This window comes from Sapajus apella, unplaced genomic scaffold (assembly GCF_009761245.1).
Source record: "Sapajus apella isolate SASKATOON/1434 unplaced genomic scaffold, GSC_monkey_1.0 scaffold10, whole genome shotgun sequence".
In the NCBI taxonomy this organism is placed as follows: Eukaryota; Metazoa; Chordata; class Mammalia; order Primates; family Cebidae; genus Sapajus; species Sapajus apella.
The window spans coordinates 41,713,284-41,729,254 of NW_022436950.1; the positions used below are offsets into that span (position 1 = coordinate 41,713,284).

A 15,971-nucleotide genomic window follows, 5' to 3' on the forward strand; every position below is an offset into this window, starting at 1 on the left:
CAAAAAAAAAAAAAAAAAAAAAAAAAAAAAAAAAAGGTAATACATTTAAGCAGAGAAAATAACTATTAGGTATCAGACTTAGTACCTGGGTGCTAAAATAATCTGTACAACAAACCCCCATAGCAAGTTTATCTTTATAGCAAATCTGCACATGTATCCTGAACCTAAAGTGAAAGTTTTTTAAAAAGTAATATATTTATGTCATGTAATCAGCCATTCCTCTCTTTCGAGGAAGCATAGTTCATGAGATGTGCAGCACGCCCCGCCCCTGCATATGGGAGGTAATAGTAAACACCTACAAGAAAGGCATGCATTGATATTTTAAGTGGAATACTCTTACTTTCAAATGAATGTATAGAAGGATTTCCAAGCTTCTATTTTACATGTTAGAAATTATAGGGAGAGTTATCTTTTTTAACAAAAAAAGAAACCTCCCTTGTGCCATTAGGTGTGACATTTGACATTTATAACTCACTATTTCCATATAATCAATCCGTTAAAATTTGGGTGAAATTTCTTTTTTCCTGCACAAGAGAAATGTCACATTTAGTGTATTTGCCAAAACAATGAGTCTTAAACAAGTGTATGGTTGTTTCACTAAAAATAAAGTAAGAAAAATTGTTTCTTATAAAATGTTTATTCTTAAGATTTTCTGTATCTGTGGAAAATACTGATGGCTGGCAGAAATATTCAATTTGAGAATTCATTTATATTACAATAGCATAGCATGTTTTTAAAAATAAGTTATCAATAAATATAAACATTCATATGGCCAGGTTATTTTAGGTTACTGGAGCCCATCAGCTACAGCATGAACTTTGGAGACGGTGTTATAATGAAGCCATAGCTTTAGGGTAACTGCTAGGGCTCCCTCCTCTATACTTACACCTTTTTCAAAACCACAGGTAAAGGCCAGCAAGTAAATAGTTTAATAGCAAGTAGTCACAGACGTTTTAACCCCTCATTTTTAGAAGCAAACTGACTATCCCTCTTAATGCTTATTTTTCTTGACTATCCCATTGTCACTGAAGAAGTGGAGCTACCAAATTGAGCTAGTGATTATTCTACCAGAGAATAGCTGGAATTAATTTGTACTCAAATATCTAATAACAATCCTTATTCTGGCATTGATTTCATTTTCTGTTAACTGAAATAAAAGGTATCTAATTCTTCTTAGATTAAATCAGTATTTGTCATTATCCAGCTTAGCAGGCTTTATGTTACCAACTAAAAACCAGTAGGGTATGTAAGTAGTGAGGTAGTAGTTGAACTCAAAAGGCATAGCTCTGCTCTAGGGCATGTTTTTTTCCAGTGTATATAAAGAAATTTTTTTCTAAAGAAAAGTTACTCTTGGAGACAAACAGTAGCAGCTAAGCCAGAAAATGAAATTGCAGTGAATTTAGTGTCAGTATTCTGGGAAAAGGTGACGTGAGTCAACTATTTCAATTAAAAATCCAGATATGCCAAAACCATCTTTGTAGATACCCTGTATGTTTTAAATCTACTTATGATTCCAATTTTTATTTTTAATATCAAAACAATGTCTGAATTTAGCTGAAATACATATTGAGTACAGATAAGGAATCTAATAACTTTAAATCTTACAGGCATTCTGTTGTTCTCACAGTTGAGTTCAAGCACTTTTGGAAATACATTCCTTTCCTAAAACCTGACTTAGGAAAGGAGTTTCTGACTACCGATTAAAATAGAATGACTGGTGTAGGCCAACACAACCTACTTCCACTGCCATGACTGTCAGCTTCTCTGAGCCACAAGAGCCAACAGTAATATGCCCTTACTATGGAAATAGCATTCCTAATACAAATTGGTTTTTTAAAAACTGGCCAGCTAGAGAACAAGAATCATTTAAAGATTTATTTAAACAGTGAGCATTATGGTTTTAAAATAATTCAGCTTAAATTTTTTATTGACATATACTAATTTAACAACATAGCTATTGCATAAAGCAAGGTATTTACATTTATTTTAATCACCTAGTGGTTTATGCACTGTTTTGATGATGGGAGGCATTTTTCATGCATCTTATCTATAACTTTCTGTCTCCAGAGCAAGCATAAGAATTATTCATCTTTTATCAACTAAAAAATGTTTTTTCTTTTTATGCCATTAGACAAATGAAAGTGATTTAAGAAAATTTTTTTCCCAGTATGGGTCTGTGAAAGAAGTGAAGATTGTAAATGACAGAGCTGGAGTATCCAAAGGGTTAGTATCACTATAGATTACATATAGAATTAACAACTCTATTTTTATTGGATTACTAGGTTTTCTATGCTAATTTACTTTGGTTCCATTTTCCAGCAGTGACTATCATGCCCTCTTCTTTCCTCTCACCTTTTGATTTCCTATTTTGTGTGTGTGTGTGTGTGTGTGTGTGTGTGTGTGTGTGTGTGTGGTTATGTGGGCGTGTGTGTATATTTTGGAGGGAGGAGACACTAATATTTCTTAATTTGTTGGGAAGTTATTCTTGCATGGGTGGAGGGACCATTCAGTGTTAGGCAGCAAGCACTTAATGTGAGTAGCAGACATACATTAGCTGAGGAACCAGAAGCTAAAGGAATCAGATTCTTTTGGAATTATATCCCTGCTTTAGGCTATAGAGAGCTTTATTTGAAAACAGCTGACACCAAGAAATGTCTGTAGGTTGTGCCTCAGAGACCTAATTAGGGGACCAAAGTGAGAAATATAATTCTAATGAGAATGATTTTAATTGCCATGTCAATGGGAATGAAAATTGAGAAGAAAGCGATTGAATGTATCTTTAAATGTATAGAGCTATTTTAGTGGATTGCTATGTGTACAAAGCCAAATTTCAGAAAGGAAAAAGGTAGTTTGCACAGTGTACTCACTTAAGGAGTTGCACTGCAAAGTTAAAGAAAATAGATAAGGCAGTAAAGGATTGTATTTATTTTCTTTGAAAAGAGGCAAGACATACAAATTTACAAGCAGAAGAGACCCAGTGAGGTGGTATTAGTGAGAAACAACATTCAACAGATAGATACTCTGGAAGAGATTGGATTCTACAGAAAGTTTATTTTTAAACAGATAAGATGCATCCTTAGAATGCCAAACAATATTAAGATGAAGTGAGATTTACTGCTTTTGTTTGACTAACAGAATTTGCAATGTTTTGGTAATATCCACTTTTTGTCATTGAAAAACACACATGAAAATGTAAACTGTATTTTATGCCTTTTCCACTGGGTGGTGTGTGTGTTCTACCAAAAAAAGTAGTCTAAAAATAATTCCTTAACTTTTTAATGTTTGGGCAAATAAAGAGAAATTTCTCTGTTTAAAAGAAGAAACTTTGTATGTGGTGCAGTAATTGTGAATTGAAGAAAATAGTAGAGAAGATATTTAGCATTACTTAGAAGAGTTTTCTTAAGTTATCTAAATAGCAATTATGCTTTGAGAGATACACTTTTTCTTTCTTTTTTCTCTACCTATTTTGGCGTTTTGGACATGGAGCACAACATTTATGTGTATTTGTATCTTGAACATTATATGAATTGTGCTTGAAGGTAGCCCTGAATGAAAAACATGAACTTGCCAGGTGCAGTGGCTCATGCCTGTAATCCCACACTTTGGGAGGCCAAGGCAGGCAGATCACAAGGTCAGGAGATCGAGACCATCCTGACTAACATAATGAAATCACGTCTCTAACAAAAATACAAAAAAATTGCCAAGTGTGGTGGCATGCGCCTGTAGTCCCAGCTACTCAGGAGGCTGAGGCAGGAGAATCACTTGAACCCAGGAGGCAGAGGTTCCAGTGAGCCAAGATTGTGCCACTGCTCTCCATCCGGGGCAACAGAGCAAGACCTGTCTCAAAAAATAAAAAATAAAGAAAAAAGGAAAAGCATGAAATCTGGGTTTTATGTATTTTTAATTGATATTGTCTGGAAAATATACTAATAATTACATTATCAACTATATGTGTTAATAATGGTAATTAATACATTTACAGTCATTTACCAATATAAGAAATTTTATTATGTTGAAATTTTTAATTTTTTTAAGTTATTTTTCTACTTTGATTTCTCTTAGCCAAACTTCTGTTAGCTTAAAAGTAGATTATTGCTCTGGATTGAAATTTATTGCATCCCAGTTTTTAAGCCACAGCATGAATCTCTTGTGCTTTTCTTCCTTACACACAGTTGAGAGCTGAAGCTGTTTCAAGATCTCAGGGTTTTTTTTTTCCTTTTAGTTCCCTGACTCTAAGAGGAGGTAACAGTGTTAAGCTGTGAATGATCCTTCTAAAATTCCCACACTGGGGCAGCATAGAAAGTTGCTTACTCCAACAGTGGCCCACTATTTAAAAACAAAATTTTAAAAAATTTTGATATGATAATATTCCAAGAAAATGATTAATTAATCATTAATTAATAATCCTTGTTATTTAGGTATGGTTTCATTACTTTTGAAACACAAGAAGATGCACAAAAAATTTTACAAGAGGTATGATCTTTTGTTGTATTTAACTTTATTTCTGGAACTTTTTTATTTGAAACTAATCTTTTCATGGTTCAAATACAATAATCACTTGCTTTTTTAAAAAAAAAATTGCATCTTAACATTGGCATTGGTCTCTAGGAAACTTTTTCTGCAGAAGAGCAAATTCCAAAATTATTGCAAGTATGGTTGTGAAATTGTAATATAATGTTTCACTTTATTTATTTAACTAAGAACTTGGGAATATGTCTTTTGCCAAGTGTTAATAGCATTTTGAATGTTTAAAAAACACTACAAACATGAATCCCAAAGTGAGGTGATCTGAAATGATTTCTCTCCTGTGAAAAATTTTATATAAACTAAGAATATTCACAGAAAAATCTCTATAGCCAGTAATTCACTGTAATATCTTTAAGTTAAGGCAAATGTTTTAACTTTAAGTTAAAGCATTTAACTTTTTTAGAAAAAAAGTAGAATTTGAATTTGAATCATACGCAGTCAATTCTTATTATTTGTGGCAGTTATGTTCTATTCTGTAACATTACTAGGAACACTGAATTAGCAAATACTGAACTACTCTTTCTAGGAGAAATACAGGGTAAGGTTCCCAAGAATCTCTGGTCACAATATTGCTGTCAACCAATCAATATATGACCTTGTTTCATGTGTTTTTCCATTTAAAGGCATCATATATAATAGATTAATGGCTCATTAACATTGAACTCATGGCCAATAGCACTATAATTCATGCTTGAATTAAGCACATCTAATATATATCTTCTCATAAGGCCTATGACAGTCTTCTTGTGCTAGCCAGCACTTCAGTACCACACATGGGGGCCATTTTAAATAGCAAAATCACCAACAAAAAGCACAAAAATCGAGAAAACGTGGCACTAAATAGCTCTTTCTTAGAGTATGAGCACTGGAACAGGAAGAAAGAGCATCACCTTATTTGACCTCAGCTGACAGCATGTGCGTCAGGCTACTCAAATTTTCCACCACTCTGCACATGTCCACTAATAACCTCAAAATTGCCACAAATATTAATTTTAGGGTTACAAATAAATTTTAGCAAACAGGCAAATTTACAAATACAGAATCCATGACTAATGAGGATTGACTGTATTACAAATAGGGATTTGCAGTCAGACCCAGATCTATTTCAACCTGAAGACTGCTCTTTCCCACTATTCCTTCCTGCTTTCAAAGAATGTTATAGTCTGAATTTTTGAAATTCTTTCTAACTAGTTTTTCCTTATTGATTTTATAAATAATAGAGCTAAAATAAAATAATTTCTTTTTTCTTTATTTTAGGCTGAAAAACTTAATTATAAGGATAAGAAGCTGAATATTGGTCCAGCAATAAGGAAACAACAAGTAGGGATCTCCCGTATGTATTGAGACCTAATGTATTTTTAAATATTTTTGCATGGTTCTTTTTTGAAATATTAGAGTTTTTATAGAACTTTATTTAAAATCATGTTTCTTTCATTTAATAAAGTTATTTTAGCAAAGTTGGTGGTCAAATGAATATTTTTTGCCACAAAATAATATATCTCAGTTTTTTTGGCTGGGGAAAAAATGTATATACACAATGATGCTTAAGTATATTCCATGTAGTTACATCATTAAAGGAAAAATCTTTTGTGATGAAAATATCATTTAAAATAGCAAAAGTAATTAGAAGTAATTTAATAATTTAGACTTACTAATAAGAAAAATTTTAATTAGAGAGTAATTTAAAATTAATCAGAGTAAACACATTGAAAGTGAAAACATAGAACTAATATCAGAAACTCAATGCATGCTACATACAGTAACCCAGCCAGATGTGTCATAATTTCAGGGGGGACAATCTTAGAGCTTTAGGAATTAGCTAAATTATGTATCTACCTTCCTCAAATTTCTCTAATGCTTTCAATTCTATTATTTTTTCCTCACTCTATTTATTAACTTTTTACCTTTAATATTTATTAAAATCCCTAACACTGTTTGGCTAGAAGGAGAAATGTGATGTAAAATTAGTAACTAAATTATTTTCCCTTAGCCAAATCCTAGCGTCTACGGGGATGTTTAAAACATTGCCACAACTACAACAAAAGAGATTAACATATGTCAAGTTTAATTTTGACTTAGTATTTGTTAATTTAAGAGACAATCAAAGTATCTCCAGTAGGTTATTATAAAATGAAATGCACTAAATATGGCAGAATGCTGAATATTTTCAGACTACTGTTGTTACTTGCAAAGGTTAAGCTAGAACATACAGTAATGGTCCTTTAGCCCATTATCACCAGCAATCACCACTAAATAGAAATGTTCATAGTATGATCCACCAGTTGCTGAAATAGAAAATAAATCAGCACTATTCTGAATGCTTTCAAATATACAAATAGTTTTTTAAAAAACTATTTAGTGCAAGGGTCAATGTTATTAGTTTTCATTTATTTCATTTAATCTTCATAGAAACCCATGAAGTATTATTATCTCTATTTTTGTAAATAGAAAATTCAGTCTCAAAAAGGTAAAATCATTGTTTTAAAAATGTTTCTGCTGAAGTATTCCTGAAGCTAAAGGAGAGTTAATCTTGGCATGTTGTGGTTCCTAACCCGCTGTAGCATACTAGAATTGCAAATTTTCTCATGGTTTATTTAAAAAATCATGTATAATTTACATTCTTTTCCATAATATCATATTGTTTATTTGAATACAAATGTTTATTTGAATACAAAAATGTTTTCCAAAAACAGCTGAATAAAACTTATTCTCTAGGAAGATTGCTATGTTCAGCCTCTGCTTTTTCATATCTCCTGGTTTGCCATCCATCCCTTATCCAACTAGGAGAAGTATGGGGTTAAATAGCCTAATGGTGAGTGGTAGCATTAGCCTTCAAATGCAGGACTGTTTAACTCCAAAGTTCTTTTGACTTTTCTCCAAAGAAAAATAGGTATTAAAAGTACATTTACAAATAAGGGATTCTTATCTTAGTTTTTTCTTACATCTGTCATTTCTTTCCATCTCCATTACCAACACCAGAGTCCCAGCCAACCACTTTGCTTACCTTAATTCCTGGAAAACCATCCTAAGTGGTCTCTCTAAATCCAATCCATCTACATTCCAATCCATTGTTCACAAGGCAGCCAGAGTGATCTTTCAAAAGTACACCTCTAATTGTTTTATATTCAGCTTATTTTGAGGTATTGTTCCCTTTTCTTTCCATGCTTTAGCCATCTAGCCTTCTTTCAGTTCCAGAACATACTATATTCCTGTTCTCAGAATCTAATATTCTGTTTTCTTTATCTAGAATATTCTTTGCCATCCTATTAATTCTTTAGAGCTTAGCTGAAACATCATTTTATCACAAACGTTCCATATATATGTATATAGAGAGAGATTTCACATAGGTTTTATACGTGTAATAATTAAAATGTTCAGTATTGTACTTTATACTGCCTTCTCATGTATTTATCAAAATTGTATTTAATTAATTGTGTGATCAACTAATGACTGTCTTTAGTCATTAGTTGTAACTTCTTTGAGGATACAGACCCATGCCATGTCTAATTTTTTAAATTTTTTGCTGTATCACTAGGGCCCAGTTCAATGCCTTGAAATAGTATGCACTGAAAATTTATTTATTTATTTAGCAGGTAAAGCACGGTTCATTGATTATCTTTTGGGGGGAATCCATGGACCTCCTGAATTGTGTGTAAAATTGTGTTTGTATATATATCTGAGGAAAAGGTCCCTGGCTTTCATCGAATTCTCGAAAGGATCTAATTAAGAACCACTAAAATAATAACAATACTAGATCACATACAGTGAAAATATAAAAGCTGAGGAGCAATAGTATTACTTAACATGGTAGGCTGGTGCTATTTAACATGTGGTTTGCAGACAGTGTCAGTTCATTGGAAGCTGTCAAAATGCAAATTCTTAGGCCCTGTCCCAGATTTACTGATTCCAAATCTCTTAAGATAAATCCCTGGAATTTGTATTTTAATAAACAATGTAGGTGATTCTAATTTATGTTAAATTTTGAGAAGCACTGGTGGAAGAAGCATTGTCAGTTTCACCAATTTATATAACCTTGCTGGTTAAGACCCTAATCTAATTTGACTAATTTAAGTTTTAAAGTCTCCTCCATGACAAAAAATATATATGTATATTATTTATTGTTTTTTGGTTTGGTGGAGGTGGTTATATAACTTGGCCTGGAAAAACAGATGAGGACCCCAGACTAGCCACATGAAGACTTGCAGTCATGTTTGCAACAGCAGCAGTTGTCGCAGCAGGAGAGTAGATAAAAAATAGATCATAGAAAAGAGAGATAAAAGACAGCCATAGCATGAATGAATGTTTGCTGGTAGGATAGCCAAAGAATTAGTAAGGTGGAACCAAAATGCCTTCAGGAAAGTAGAATCTTCTCCAACTTTACTGCCTCCATTATCTTTGGACTTTCAGAAATAAAAGGTCTAGCCAAACCTTAGAAACTTGAGTACAGTGTATGTAGTCTTCAAGTAACTTTAAATTATGCATAATTTATGTTTATACAAATAATTACTTTGCTGATGATAATCTAAATTGTTAAGCTTTTTGTAACATTATTCTGGTGTTGGAATCTGAACTGATAAATTTTAGTATTTGTTACTATTATTTATCTTTTCTTTTAATCACCTTAAACAAAAAGCTTTAAAGTATTGAGTTTAAAAATACATGCTTCAAAGATACTTTGACATAAGGAATTTTTTTTAAATACCTGTGTCATCCAATTTTTACTATAGCCACATAGGTTTATTAAGATAATATTTTTATGGAGGGTTTAGAAACTACAGTTTTAACAGTTAAATTGAACATTTCAATTATTATTATTTAATCTTTGCTTTAGGTTCTAGTATAATGCCAGCAGCTGGAACAATGTATCTAACAACTTCAACTGGATATCCTTATACTTATCATAATGGTGTTGCTTATTTTCATACTCCAGAGGTAACTTCTGTCCCACCACCTTGGCCTGTAAGTAATTTCATTTAAAAAGGATTTCCATCTATTACTATCAATTTTTTAATGTTTGCTTTATTTCTGAAATATTTCAACAATAGATTATTACATATAATAATATAACACACATCTCTACAAACCAAATTTAATAGACATCAACATTTTGCCATATTTACTCAAGTTCTTAAAATGGGAAGTAAAGTAAGACAGCTTCAGGCCAGTTCTCCTTATCCCCACCTCCTTACCCTCTTTCCCTCTTCAGAAGTAAGCAGAATATCTTTCCTATTCATTTTAGATATTTTTACTACAAATATATGTATTCATAAATGACATATAGTATTGCTTTGGTGGTTTTCAAATATTGTACAAATAATCTGGTTTTTATACTCGGCATTATATTTTTTAGATCAAACCATGTTTATCTCTTTTTAGATTATGTCATATTGATCCTTATATATCTAATTCACCTTTTTAAATATTTTATAACATTCCGTTGTATGAGTGGATTACAATTTTTTATATTCCTCTATTGATGGACATTTTAAGTTTTTTCTACAAACAAGGCTACATTGAATATCCAGATCTTATATGTATTATGTGAGAGTTTTTCTAGAGCAGTGATTTTCTTTTTTTTTTTTTTTTTTTTTTTTTGAGACGGAGTTTCACTCTTGTTACCCAGGCTGGAGTGCAATGGCGCCATCTCGGCTCACCGCAACCTCCGCCTCCTGGGTTCAGGCAATTCTCCTGCCTCAGCCTCCTGAGTAGCTGGGATTACAGGCATGTGCCACCATGCCCAGCTGATTTTTTGTATTTTTAGTAGAGACGGGGTTTCACCATGTTGACCAGGATGGTCTCGATCTCTTGACCTCGTGATCCACCCGCCTTGGCCTCCCAAAGTACTGGGATTACAGGCGTGAGCCACTGCGCCCGGCCTAGAGCAGTGATTTTCTAAGGTTTGCTTATTATATAAATTCTCTTATATAAATTTCTCTAAATTTTTTGAAATAATATGAGTACACTCACTCATGTTTAAAGTTGCTATCTGGAATTTATTGTAGTTTAAATAGTTTAGGAGTATTGTATATTATAGATTTATATATTTTCATCAAAATTTTGTATCTGTAAATTTAGCTTATTTTAATAGTGGAAAGTATCTGCTCTATAACTCAGTTAACAAAACCAGTCAACCAAATAAAACTACTGAATAAAACTTTCTATTAGAAAATTCCAACTTTATTTTTAAACTAAAATAAATGAACTAATATGTTCCATGTGACCTTCAGCTAATTTAAGTTTGTTCCCTAGATAAAATAGTATTATCTCTCCCTTCATATTTCTTATGCAAGCTCTTTCTGCTTTGCCTTCTCTCATTTCTCAGGGCATTGCCCTCTTGAGTTGTGTGTCTGTTTGATGCCCTGTTGTTATTATATAATAACATTATAGCAAGATCCAGAAGAAGTGAGAAATATGCCTTTCTTTAGGGAAGCAAAAGAGTGATGCTGAAGGTGGAGTTTTTAAAAGAAGAATCTATGTTACACAGACACAGTCACGGGTGGATCACATCAGAAAGGAGTACATATGAAGTTTAGAATCTGAAAATTGGTACTCTTAAAGTTATTCATGTCCATGTATTACTGGAAAATTTTGTGCTTCCCTAATGTACCTTGGTCTAGGCAAGGATATATACATAGAATTTCACATTCATGAAGTGTGCACATTTCGACTAGATGTTGCCAAATAGTTTTTGAAAGATATTTGAAATCCTAGCCAACAGTTTATGACAGCCCCAATTTTTCCATAAGCTGCCAACCCTTAAAATTACCAGATTTTTACATTTATACCAATATTATTTTATGCAGTGGTATTTTATTTTTATTTGTCTAACTTCTAGTAATATTGAATATATTTTCGTATATTTATGGTCATTCCACTTTCTTCTGTGAGCTGCCTGTTCATATCCATTGTCCATTTTTCTATTGGGGTGATTTGTTTTTAATCTTGAGTTTATTACATGAATTTTGTGGGTTGTCAATATCTTCTTCCAGTTTGTGGCTTGTCCATTAACTCTTTTTACTCTTTTTCTCATAAAAAAATTATTGTTTTTTTGCTCTTTGTTACAAGATTTTTATCTTCTTTTTTGTTTTTATTTTTTACTACAAGAATATAGCTATTCTATTTTTTATTTTTAATTCTATATTATTGCCACTTTTCACTGCCAGATCTTAAATCTTGAATTTATGTATTAACTAATCCATCTGTTTCCTACTATTTTGAAATTAATCCTCTGCCAAATACTAAGTTCCCATGAGTATGGGTCTTTTTTTCTGCTCCCTATTTTGTTCCATTGGTATATTTGTTTCCCTTGCCCAATTCTAATTATTTTGACTTTATAATGAGTCTTGAAATCTTAAAGGACTTTGTTCTTCTTCAGGATTCTCTCATCTATCCTTATGTCTTTGCTTTTATAAGTATACATTTTATAATTCAGCTTGTTTAGTTCTGTGAAAAGCCCTTGTTTTTTTTTATTAGAATTATATTAAATAGTGTGGATAACTTGGAACATTTCAGTATTTTAAAATATTGACTCTTTATATCCCTGAACATGATACATTTCTCCATTTATTTGTCTTCTTTCACTTCTATCCATAAAAAAAGTTTTATTTCTCCATAAAAAAGCTTGACACATCTTTTGTTGAATTTATTCTTAGTGCACTATAGTTTTGTTGCTTTCATGAAAGCTGTTTTTTAAATCATGTTTTCTAATAGATTATAGCTGATGTATAGCAGTGCTCTTGATTTTTCAATATTGATATTGTATCAGCAACCCTGCCAAACTCTCATTTACACAATTATTTATGATTCGGTATACTTCTAATCCTTTCACTTCTGTTTTTCCCAGAGTTTTTGCACTGATGGTGTCTCTGCTACAGTATTGATAGAGTGAAAACATCATGACCTTGTTCTTCAAAAAGGAAGCAAGTTCAGTGATTCACCATTAAGCTTTACATGTGTGCATATACATATACATACATATGATAAATTTATAAGTGAAAAATCTATGTATATATACATATAAATACATACATATGCACATATATATATGTATATATATATATATGTATACACACACAAACAGAGAGAGACACACACACACACACACACACATACTTTGTAGGTTTTGGAAGATACTCTTAACCAGAATTTCTCAATCTTAGTGCTGTTGACATTTTGAGCCAGATGATTTCTTGGTTGAGGAACTGTCCTGTGCACTGTAGGGTGTTTAGAAGTGTCCCTAGGCTCCTCATAGTTATGACAATCAAAAATGTCCCCCAACATTGCTAGATGGTCCCTAGAGGACAAAATCATTCATGCTTGAGAGTTACTGCCCTAAATAAATTAAGGAAGCTACTTTCTACTATTTGTTAAGAGTTTTTAATCACAAAAAGGTATGGAATTTTAACAAATACATTTTCTGTCTCTGCTGAAATTATAATTTTTCTCCTTTAATCTATTAATATAGCAAATTTCATTATTATTTTCTAATATTAATCTGTGATACAGTTTTATTAGCATACCATAGTATGTGAATTGTACAAAACTATGATACTTTTCTTCAGTTTTCAGGGTCTGAACCTTAAAACAATACAAGCTAGATCCCACCACATTAGAGACTGAATTTTAATTGCTGTATTAGAGCCAGTTTTACTATCTTGCAACACAACTTGCCTATTTGATTAATGATCTGGTTTTAAGTAATCTGTTTTGGGGCTTAAAAGAGTAAACCCAAAAAGTGAAAGATCACTTTGAATAATCAAGTGTTACCTGTACTGTTTTCAGACTTAGATTTTTCACTTATTAATTTATCAACCTATTAATTCATTTAAATGTCAAATTACTAAAATAAAAATAAATATCTTTGCTTTAATTACATATATAACAAAGGAATAGAACATTGATTATTTGTAACTAGTGGGAAAATTAGTTACGGCTATTCATTCAGTTCTAAATAATATTATAAACATTAACTGTTTACTGCTGGTCCCCACAATGGAAACAGGCAGTGTCAGCCTAAGTGTTGCTGTCATTTTCTTCTAAGTGTTCTCTTAGAACTATATTTTCATAATCTTTGGAGGAAAAAGTTGGAAAAGAAACTTTTCTGATGGTTATTTTAGCATTACTATGGAAATTAAACTACATGGAAGTAAGGATACTGTGATGATTTTAATAAAGAGACTTAGCAGAGTTGGTAATATCAATAAGAGGTAGAAAAATAACATTTCTAATCATAAACCAGAAGTTGACTGGGTTTAGGTAATAATTTGAGATTAATTTTATTGTGAGCTATTTTAAAGGCTTCTGCCTAATTTTTCTATTTTTCCATCCTCTTATAGTCACGTTCTATATCTAGCTCCCCTGTGATGGTAGCTCAGCCCATTTATCAGCAACCTGCATATCACTACCAGGTAAACACAAATTACAATTAAAATTCTCTCTGAAACTTTCAGTCCTTTCTTAGGTAACTTTCATTTATTTCTCATGCAACAATTCTACTAATTACAAGGAGATAGCTCATTAAAGAAATGTGAATCAAAACCACCATGAGATACCATCTCACACCAGTCAGAATGGCTATTATTAAAAAGTCAAGAAATAACAGATGCTGGTGAGTTTACAGAAAACAGGAACATTTATACACTGATGATTGGAATGTAAATTAGCTCAACCATTGTGGAAGGCAGTATGGAGATTCCTCAAAGAACTAAAAGCAGAACTACCACTCGACCCATTACTGGGTATATACCCAAAGGAATATAAATCATTCTACCATAAAGACACATGCATGCAAATGTTCATTGCAGCACTATTCACAATAGCAAAGACATGGAATCAACCTAAATGCCCATCAATGACAGATGAATAAAGAAAATGTGGTACATATACACCAAGAAATACTATGCAGCCATAAAAAAGAATTAGATCATATCTTTTGCAGGGACATGGATGGAGCTGGAGGCTACCCTTAGCAAACTAACAGAGGAACAGAAAAACAAATACCACATGTTCATTTATCATTTCTTTGCGTTGGGAAAATTCAGTAGCCTCCTTCTAGCTGTTTGAAACTATGTATTATTGTTAACTATAATCATCCTATAGTGGTATAGAACACTAGAACTTATTCCTCCTATCTAGCTGTAATTTGGGGACTTTTTTGTGGGGGTTTTCTTTGTGTTTTTTTATTTTTATTTCCATAGGTTTGTGGGGATTCGGTTCTTTAGCAGTGATTTGTGAGATTTTGGTGCACCCATCACCCTTGCAGTATACACTGAACACAATTTGTAGTCTTTCATCTCTCACCCCCTTCCCACCCCTTCCCCCTAAGTCCCCAAAGTCCATTGTATCATTCTTATGCCTTTGTATCCTCATAGCTTAACTCCCACTAATAACTGAGAATATAGAATGTTTGGTTTTCCATTCCTGAGGTAGCTGTAATTTTGTATCCTTTCACAAACCTCTCCCTATTTTTCCTTTCCCTCTATCCTTCTCAGTCCCTAGTATTCTTTTTACTTCTATGAGATAAACTTTTTTATTTAATAGCACACGGTACTGTTTATTGTGATGCTCAGAGGAAAACATCTGTAAAGCAGCTTACTGCATTGATGACAGTTGCAACCCATAAAAAATAAAAATGCTAAGGCAGTTTTATTACATAAAAAAGGGATTAGGGTGGGAGTTACATTCATTTCTTTGTGACAGCAATGGGACCTGAATTCAGAGCTTTGCAAGCATATGCAGCTTTTGCATCACTTCATTATTTGAGAGTTTGTTTCCTTTAAGAACAACAACAACAAAAATGCCTTCTTGCCATACTTAAGTCTCAATGCAGCATATGCAAAAACAGGAATACAGCAGAGGACAAGCTATTCTCTTCTAAACATGGCTCAAACAGCAGTGAAAAAGACTTGGAAACTTATCATTTATTACAAGAAAGGGGGGAAAAAAGAAACCTTTTCTTTTTTGTAGATATCTGTGCAGGTGGCAGATTTTTGAGATCAGTGTTTTTTAGTTTCCACATATGAGTGAGAACATGTGGTGTTTAACTTTCTGTTCCTGGCTTATTTCACTTAACATAATGACCTCCAGTTCCATCCATGTTGCCATGAGTGATAGGATTTTATTCTTTTTCATAACCAAATAGTATTCCATCACATATATATATATACACCACATTTTCTTTATTCGTCTGTTGTTGGACACCTATGTTGATTCCATATCTTGGCTATTGTGAATAATGCTGTAATAAACATGGGGGTGCTGATGTATCTCTGATACAACGATTTCCTTTTTTCCAAATACATTCCCAGTAGTGGGATTACCGGATCATATGCTAGTTCTATTTGTAGTTTTTCAGGGACCTCCATACTATTCTCAATAGTGGTTGTACTAATTTGCATTCCCACTAACAGGGTGAAAGAGTTCCCTTTTCTCTACATCCTCACCAG

The 15,971-nt window shown here is 32.5% G+C and overlaps 1 protein-coding gene across 2 annotated transcripts in view; it reads left to right on the plus strand.

The window, feature by feature from the left end:
* Positions 1–15,971, plus strand: part of BOLL (boule homolog, RNA binding protein) — a 57,806-nt gene that overhangs the window by 5,467 nt on the left and 36,368 nt on the right. For both annotated transcript variants that reach the window (XM_032278764.1, XM_032278765.1), the window contains exons 3-7: positions 2,132–2,223; positions 4,419–4,473; positions 5,785–5,860; positions 9,359–9,486; positions 13,863–13,934. In XM_032278764.1, coding sequence (XP_032134655.1) covers positions 2,132–2,223; positions 4,419–4,473; positions 5,785–5,860; positions 9,359–9,486; positions 13,863–13,934 — 423 coding nt within the window. The remainder of the gene's footprint in view (positions 1–2,131; positions 2,224–4,418; positions 4,474–5,784; positions 5,861–9,358; positions 9,487–13,862; positions 13,935–15,971) is intronic.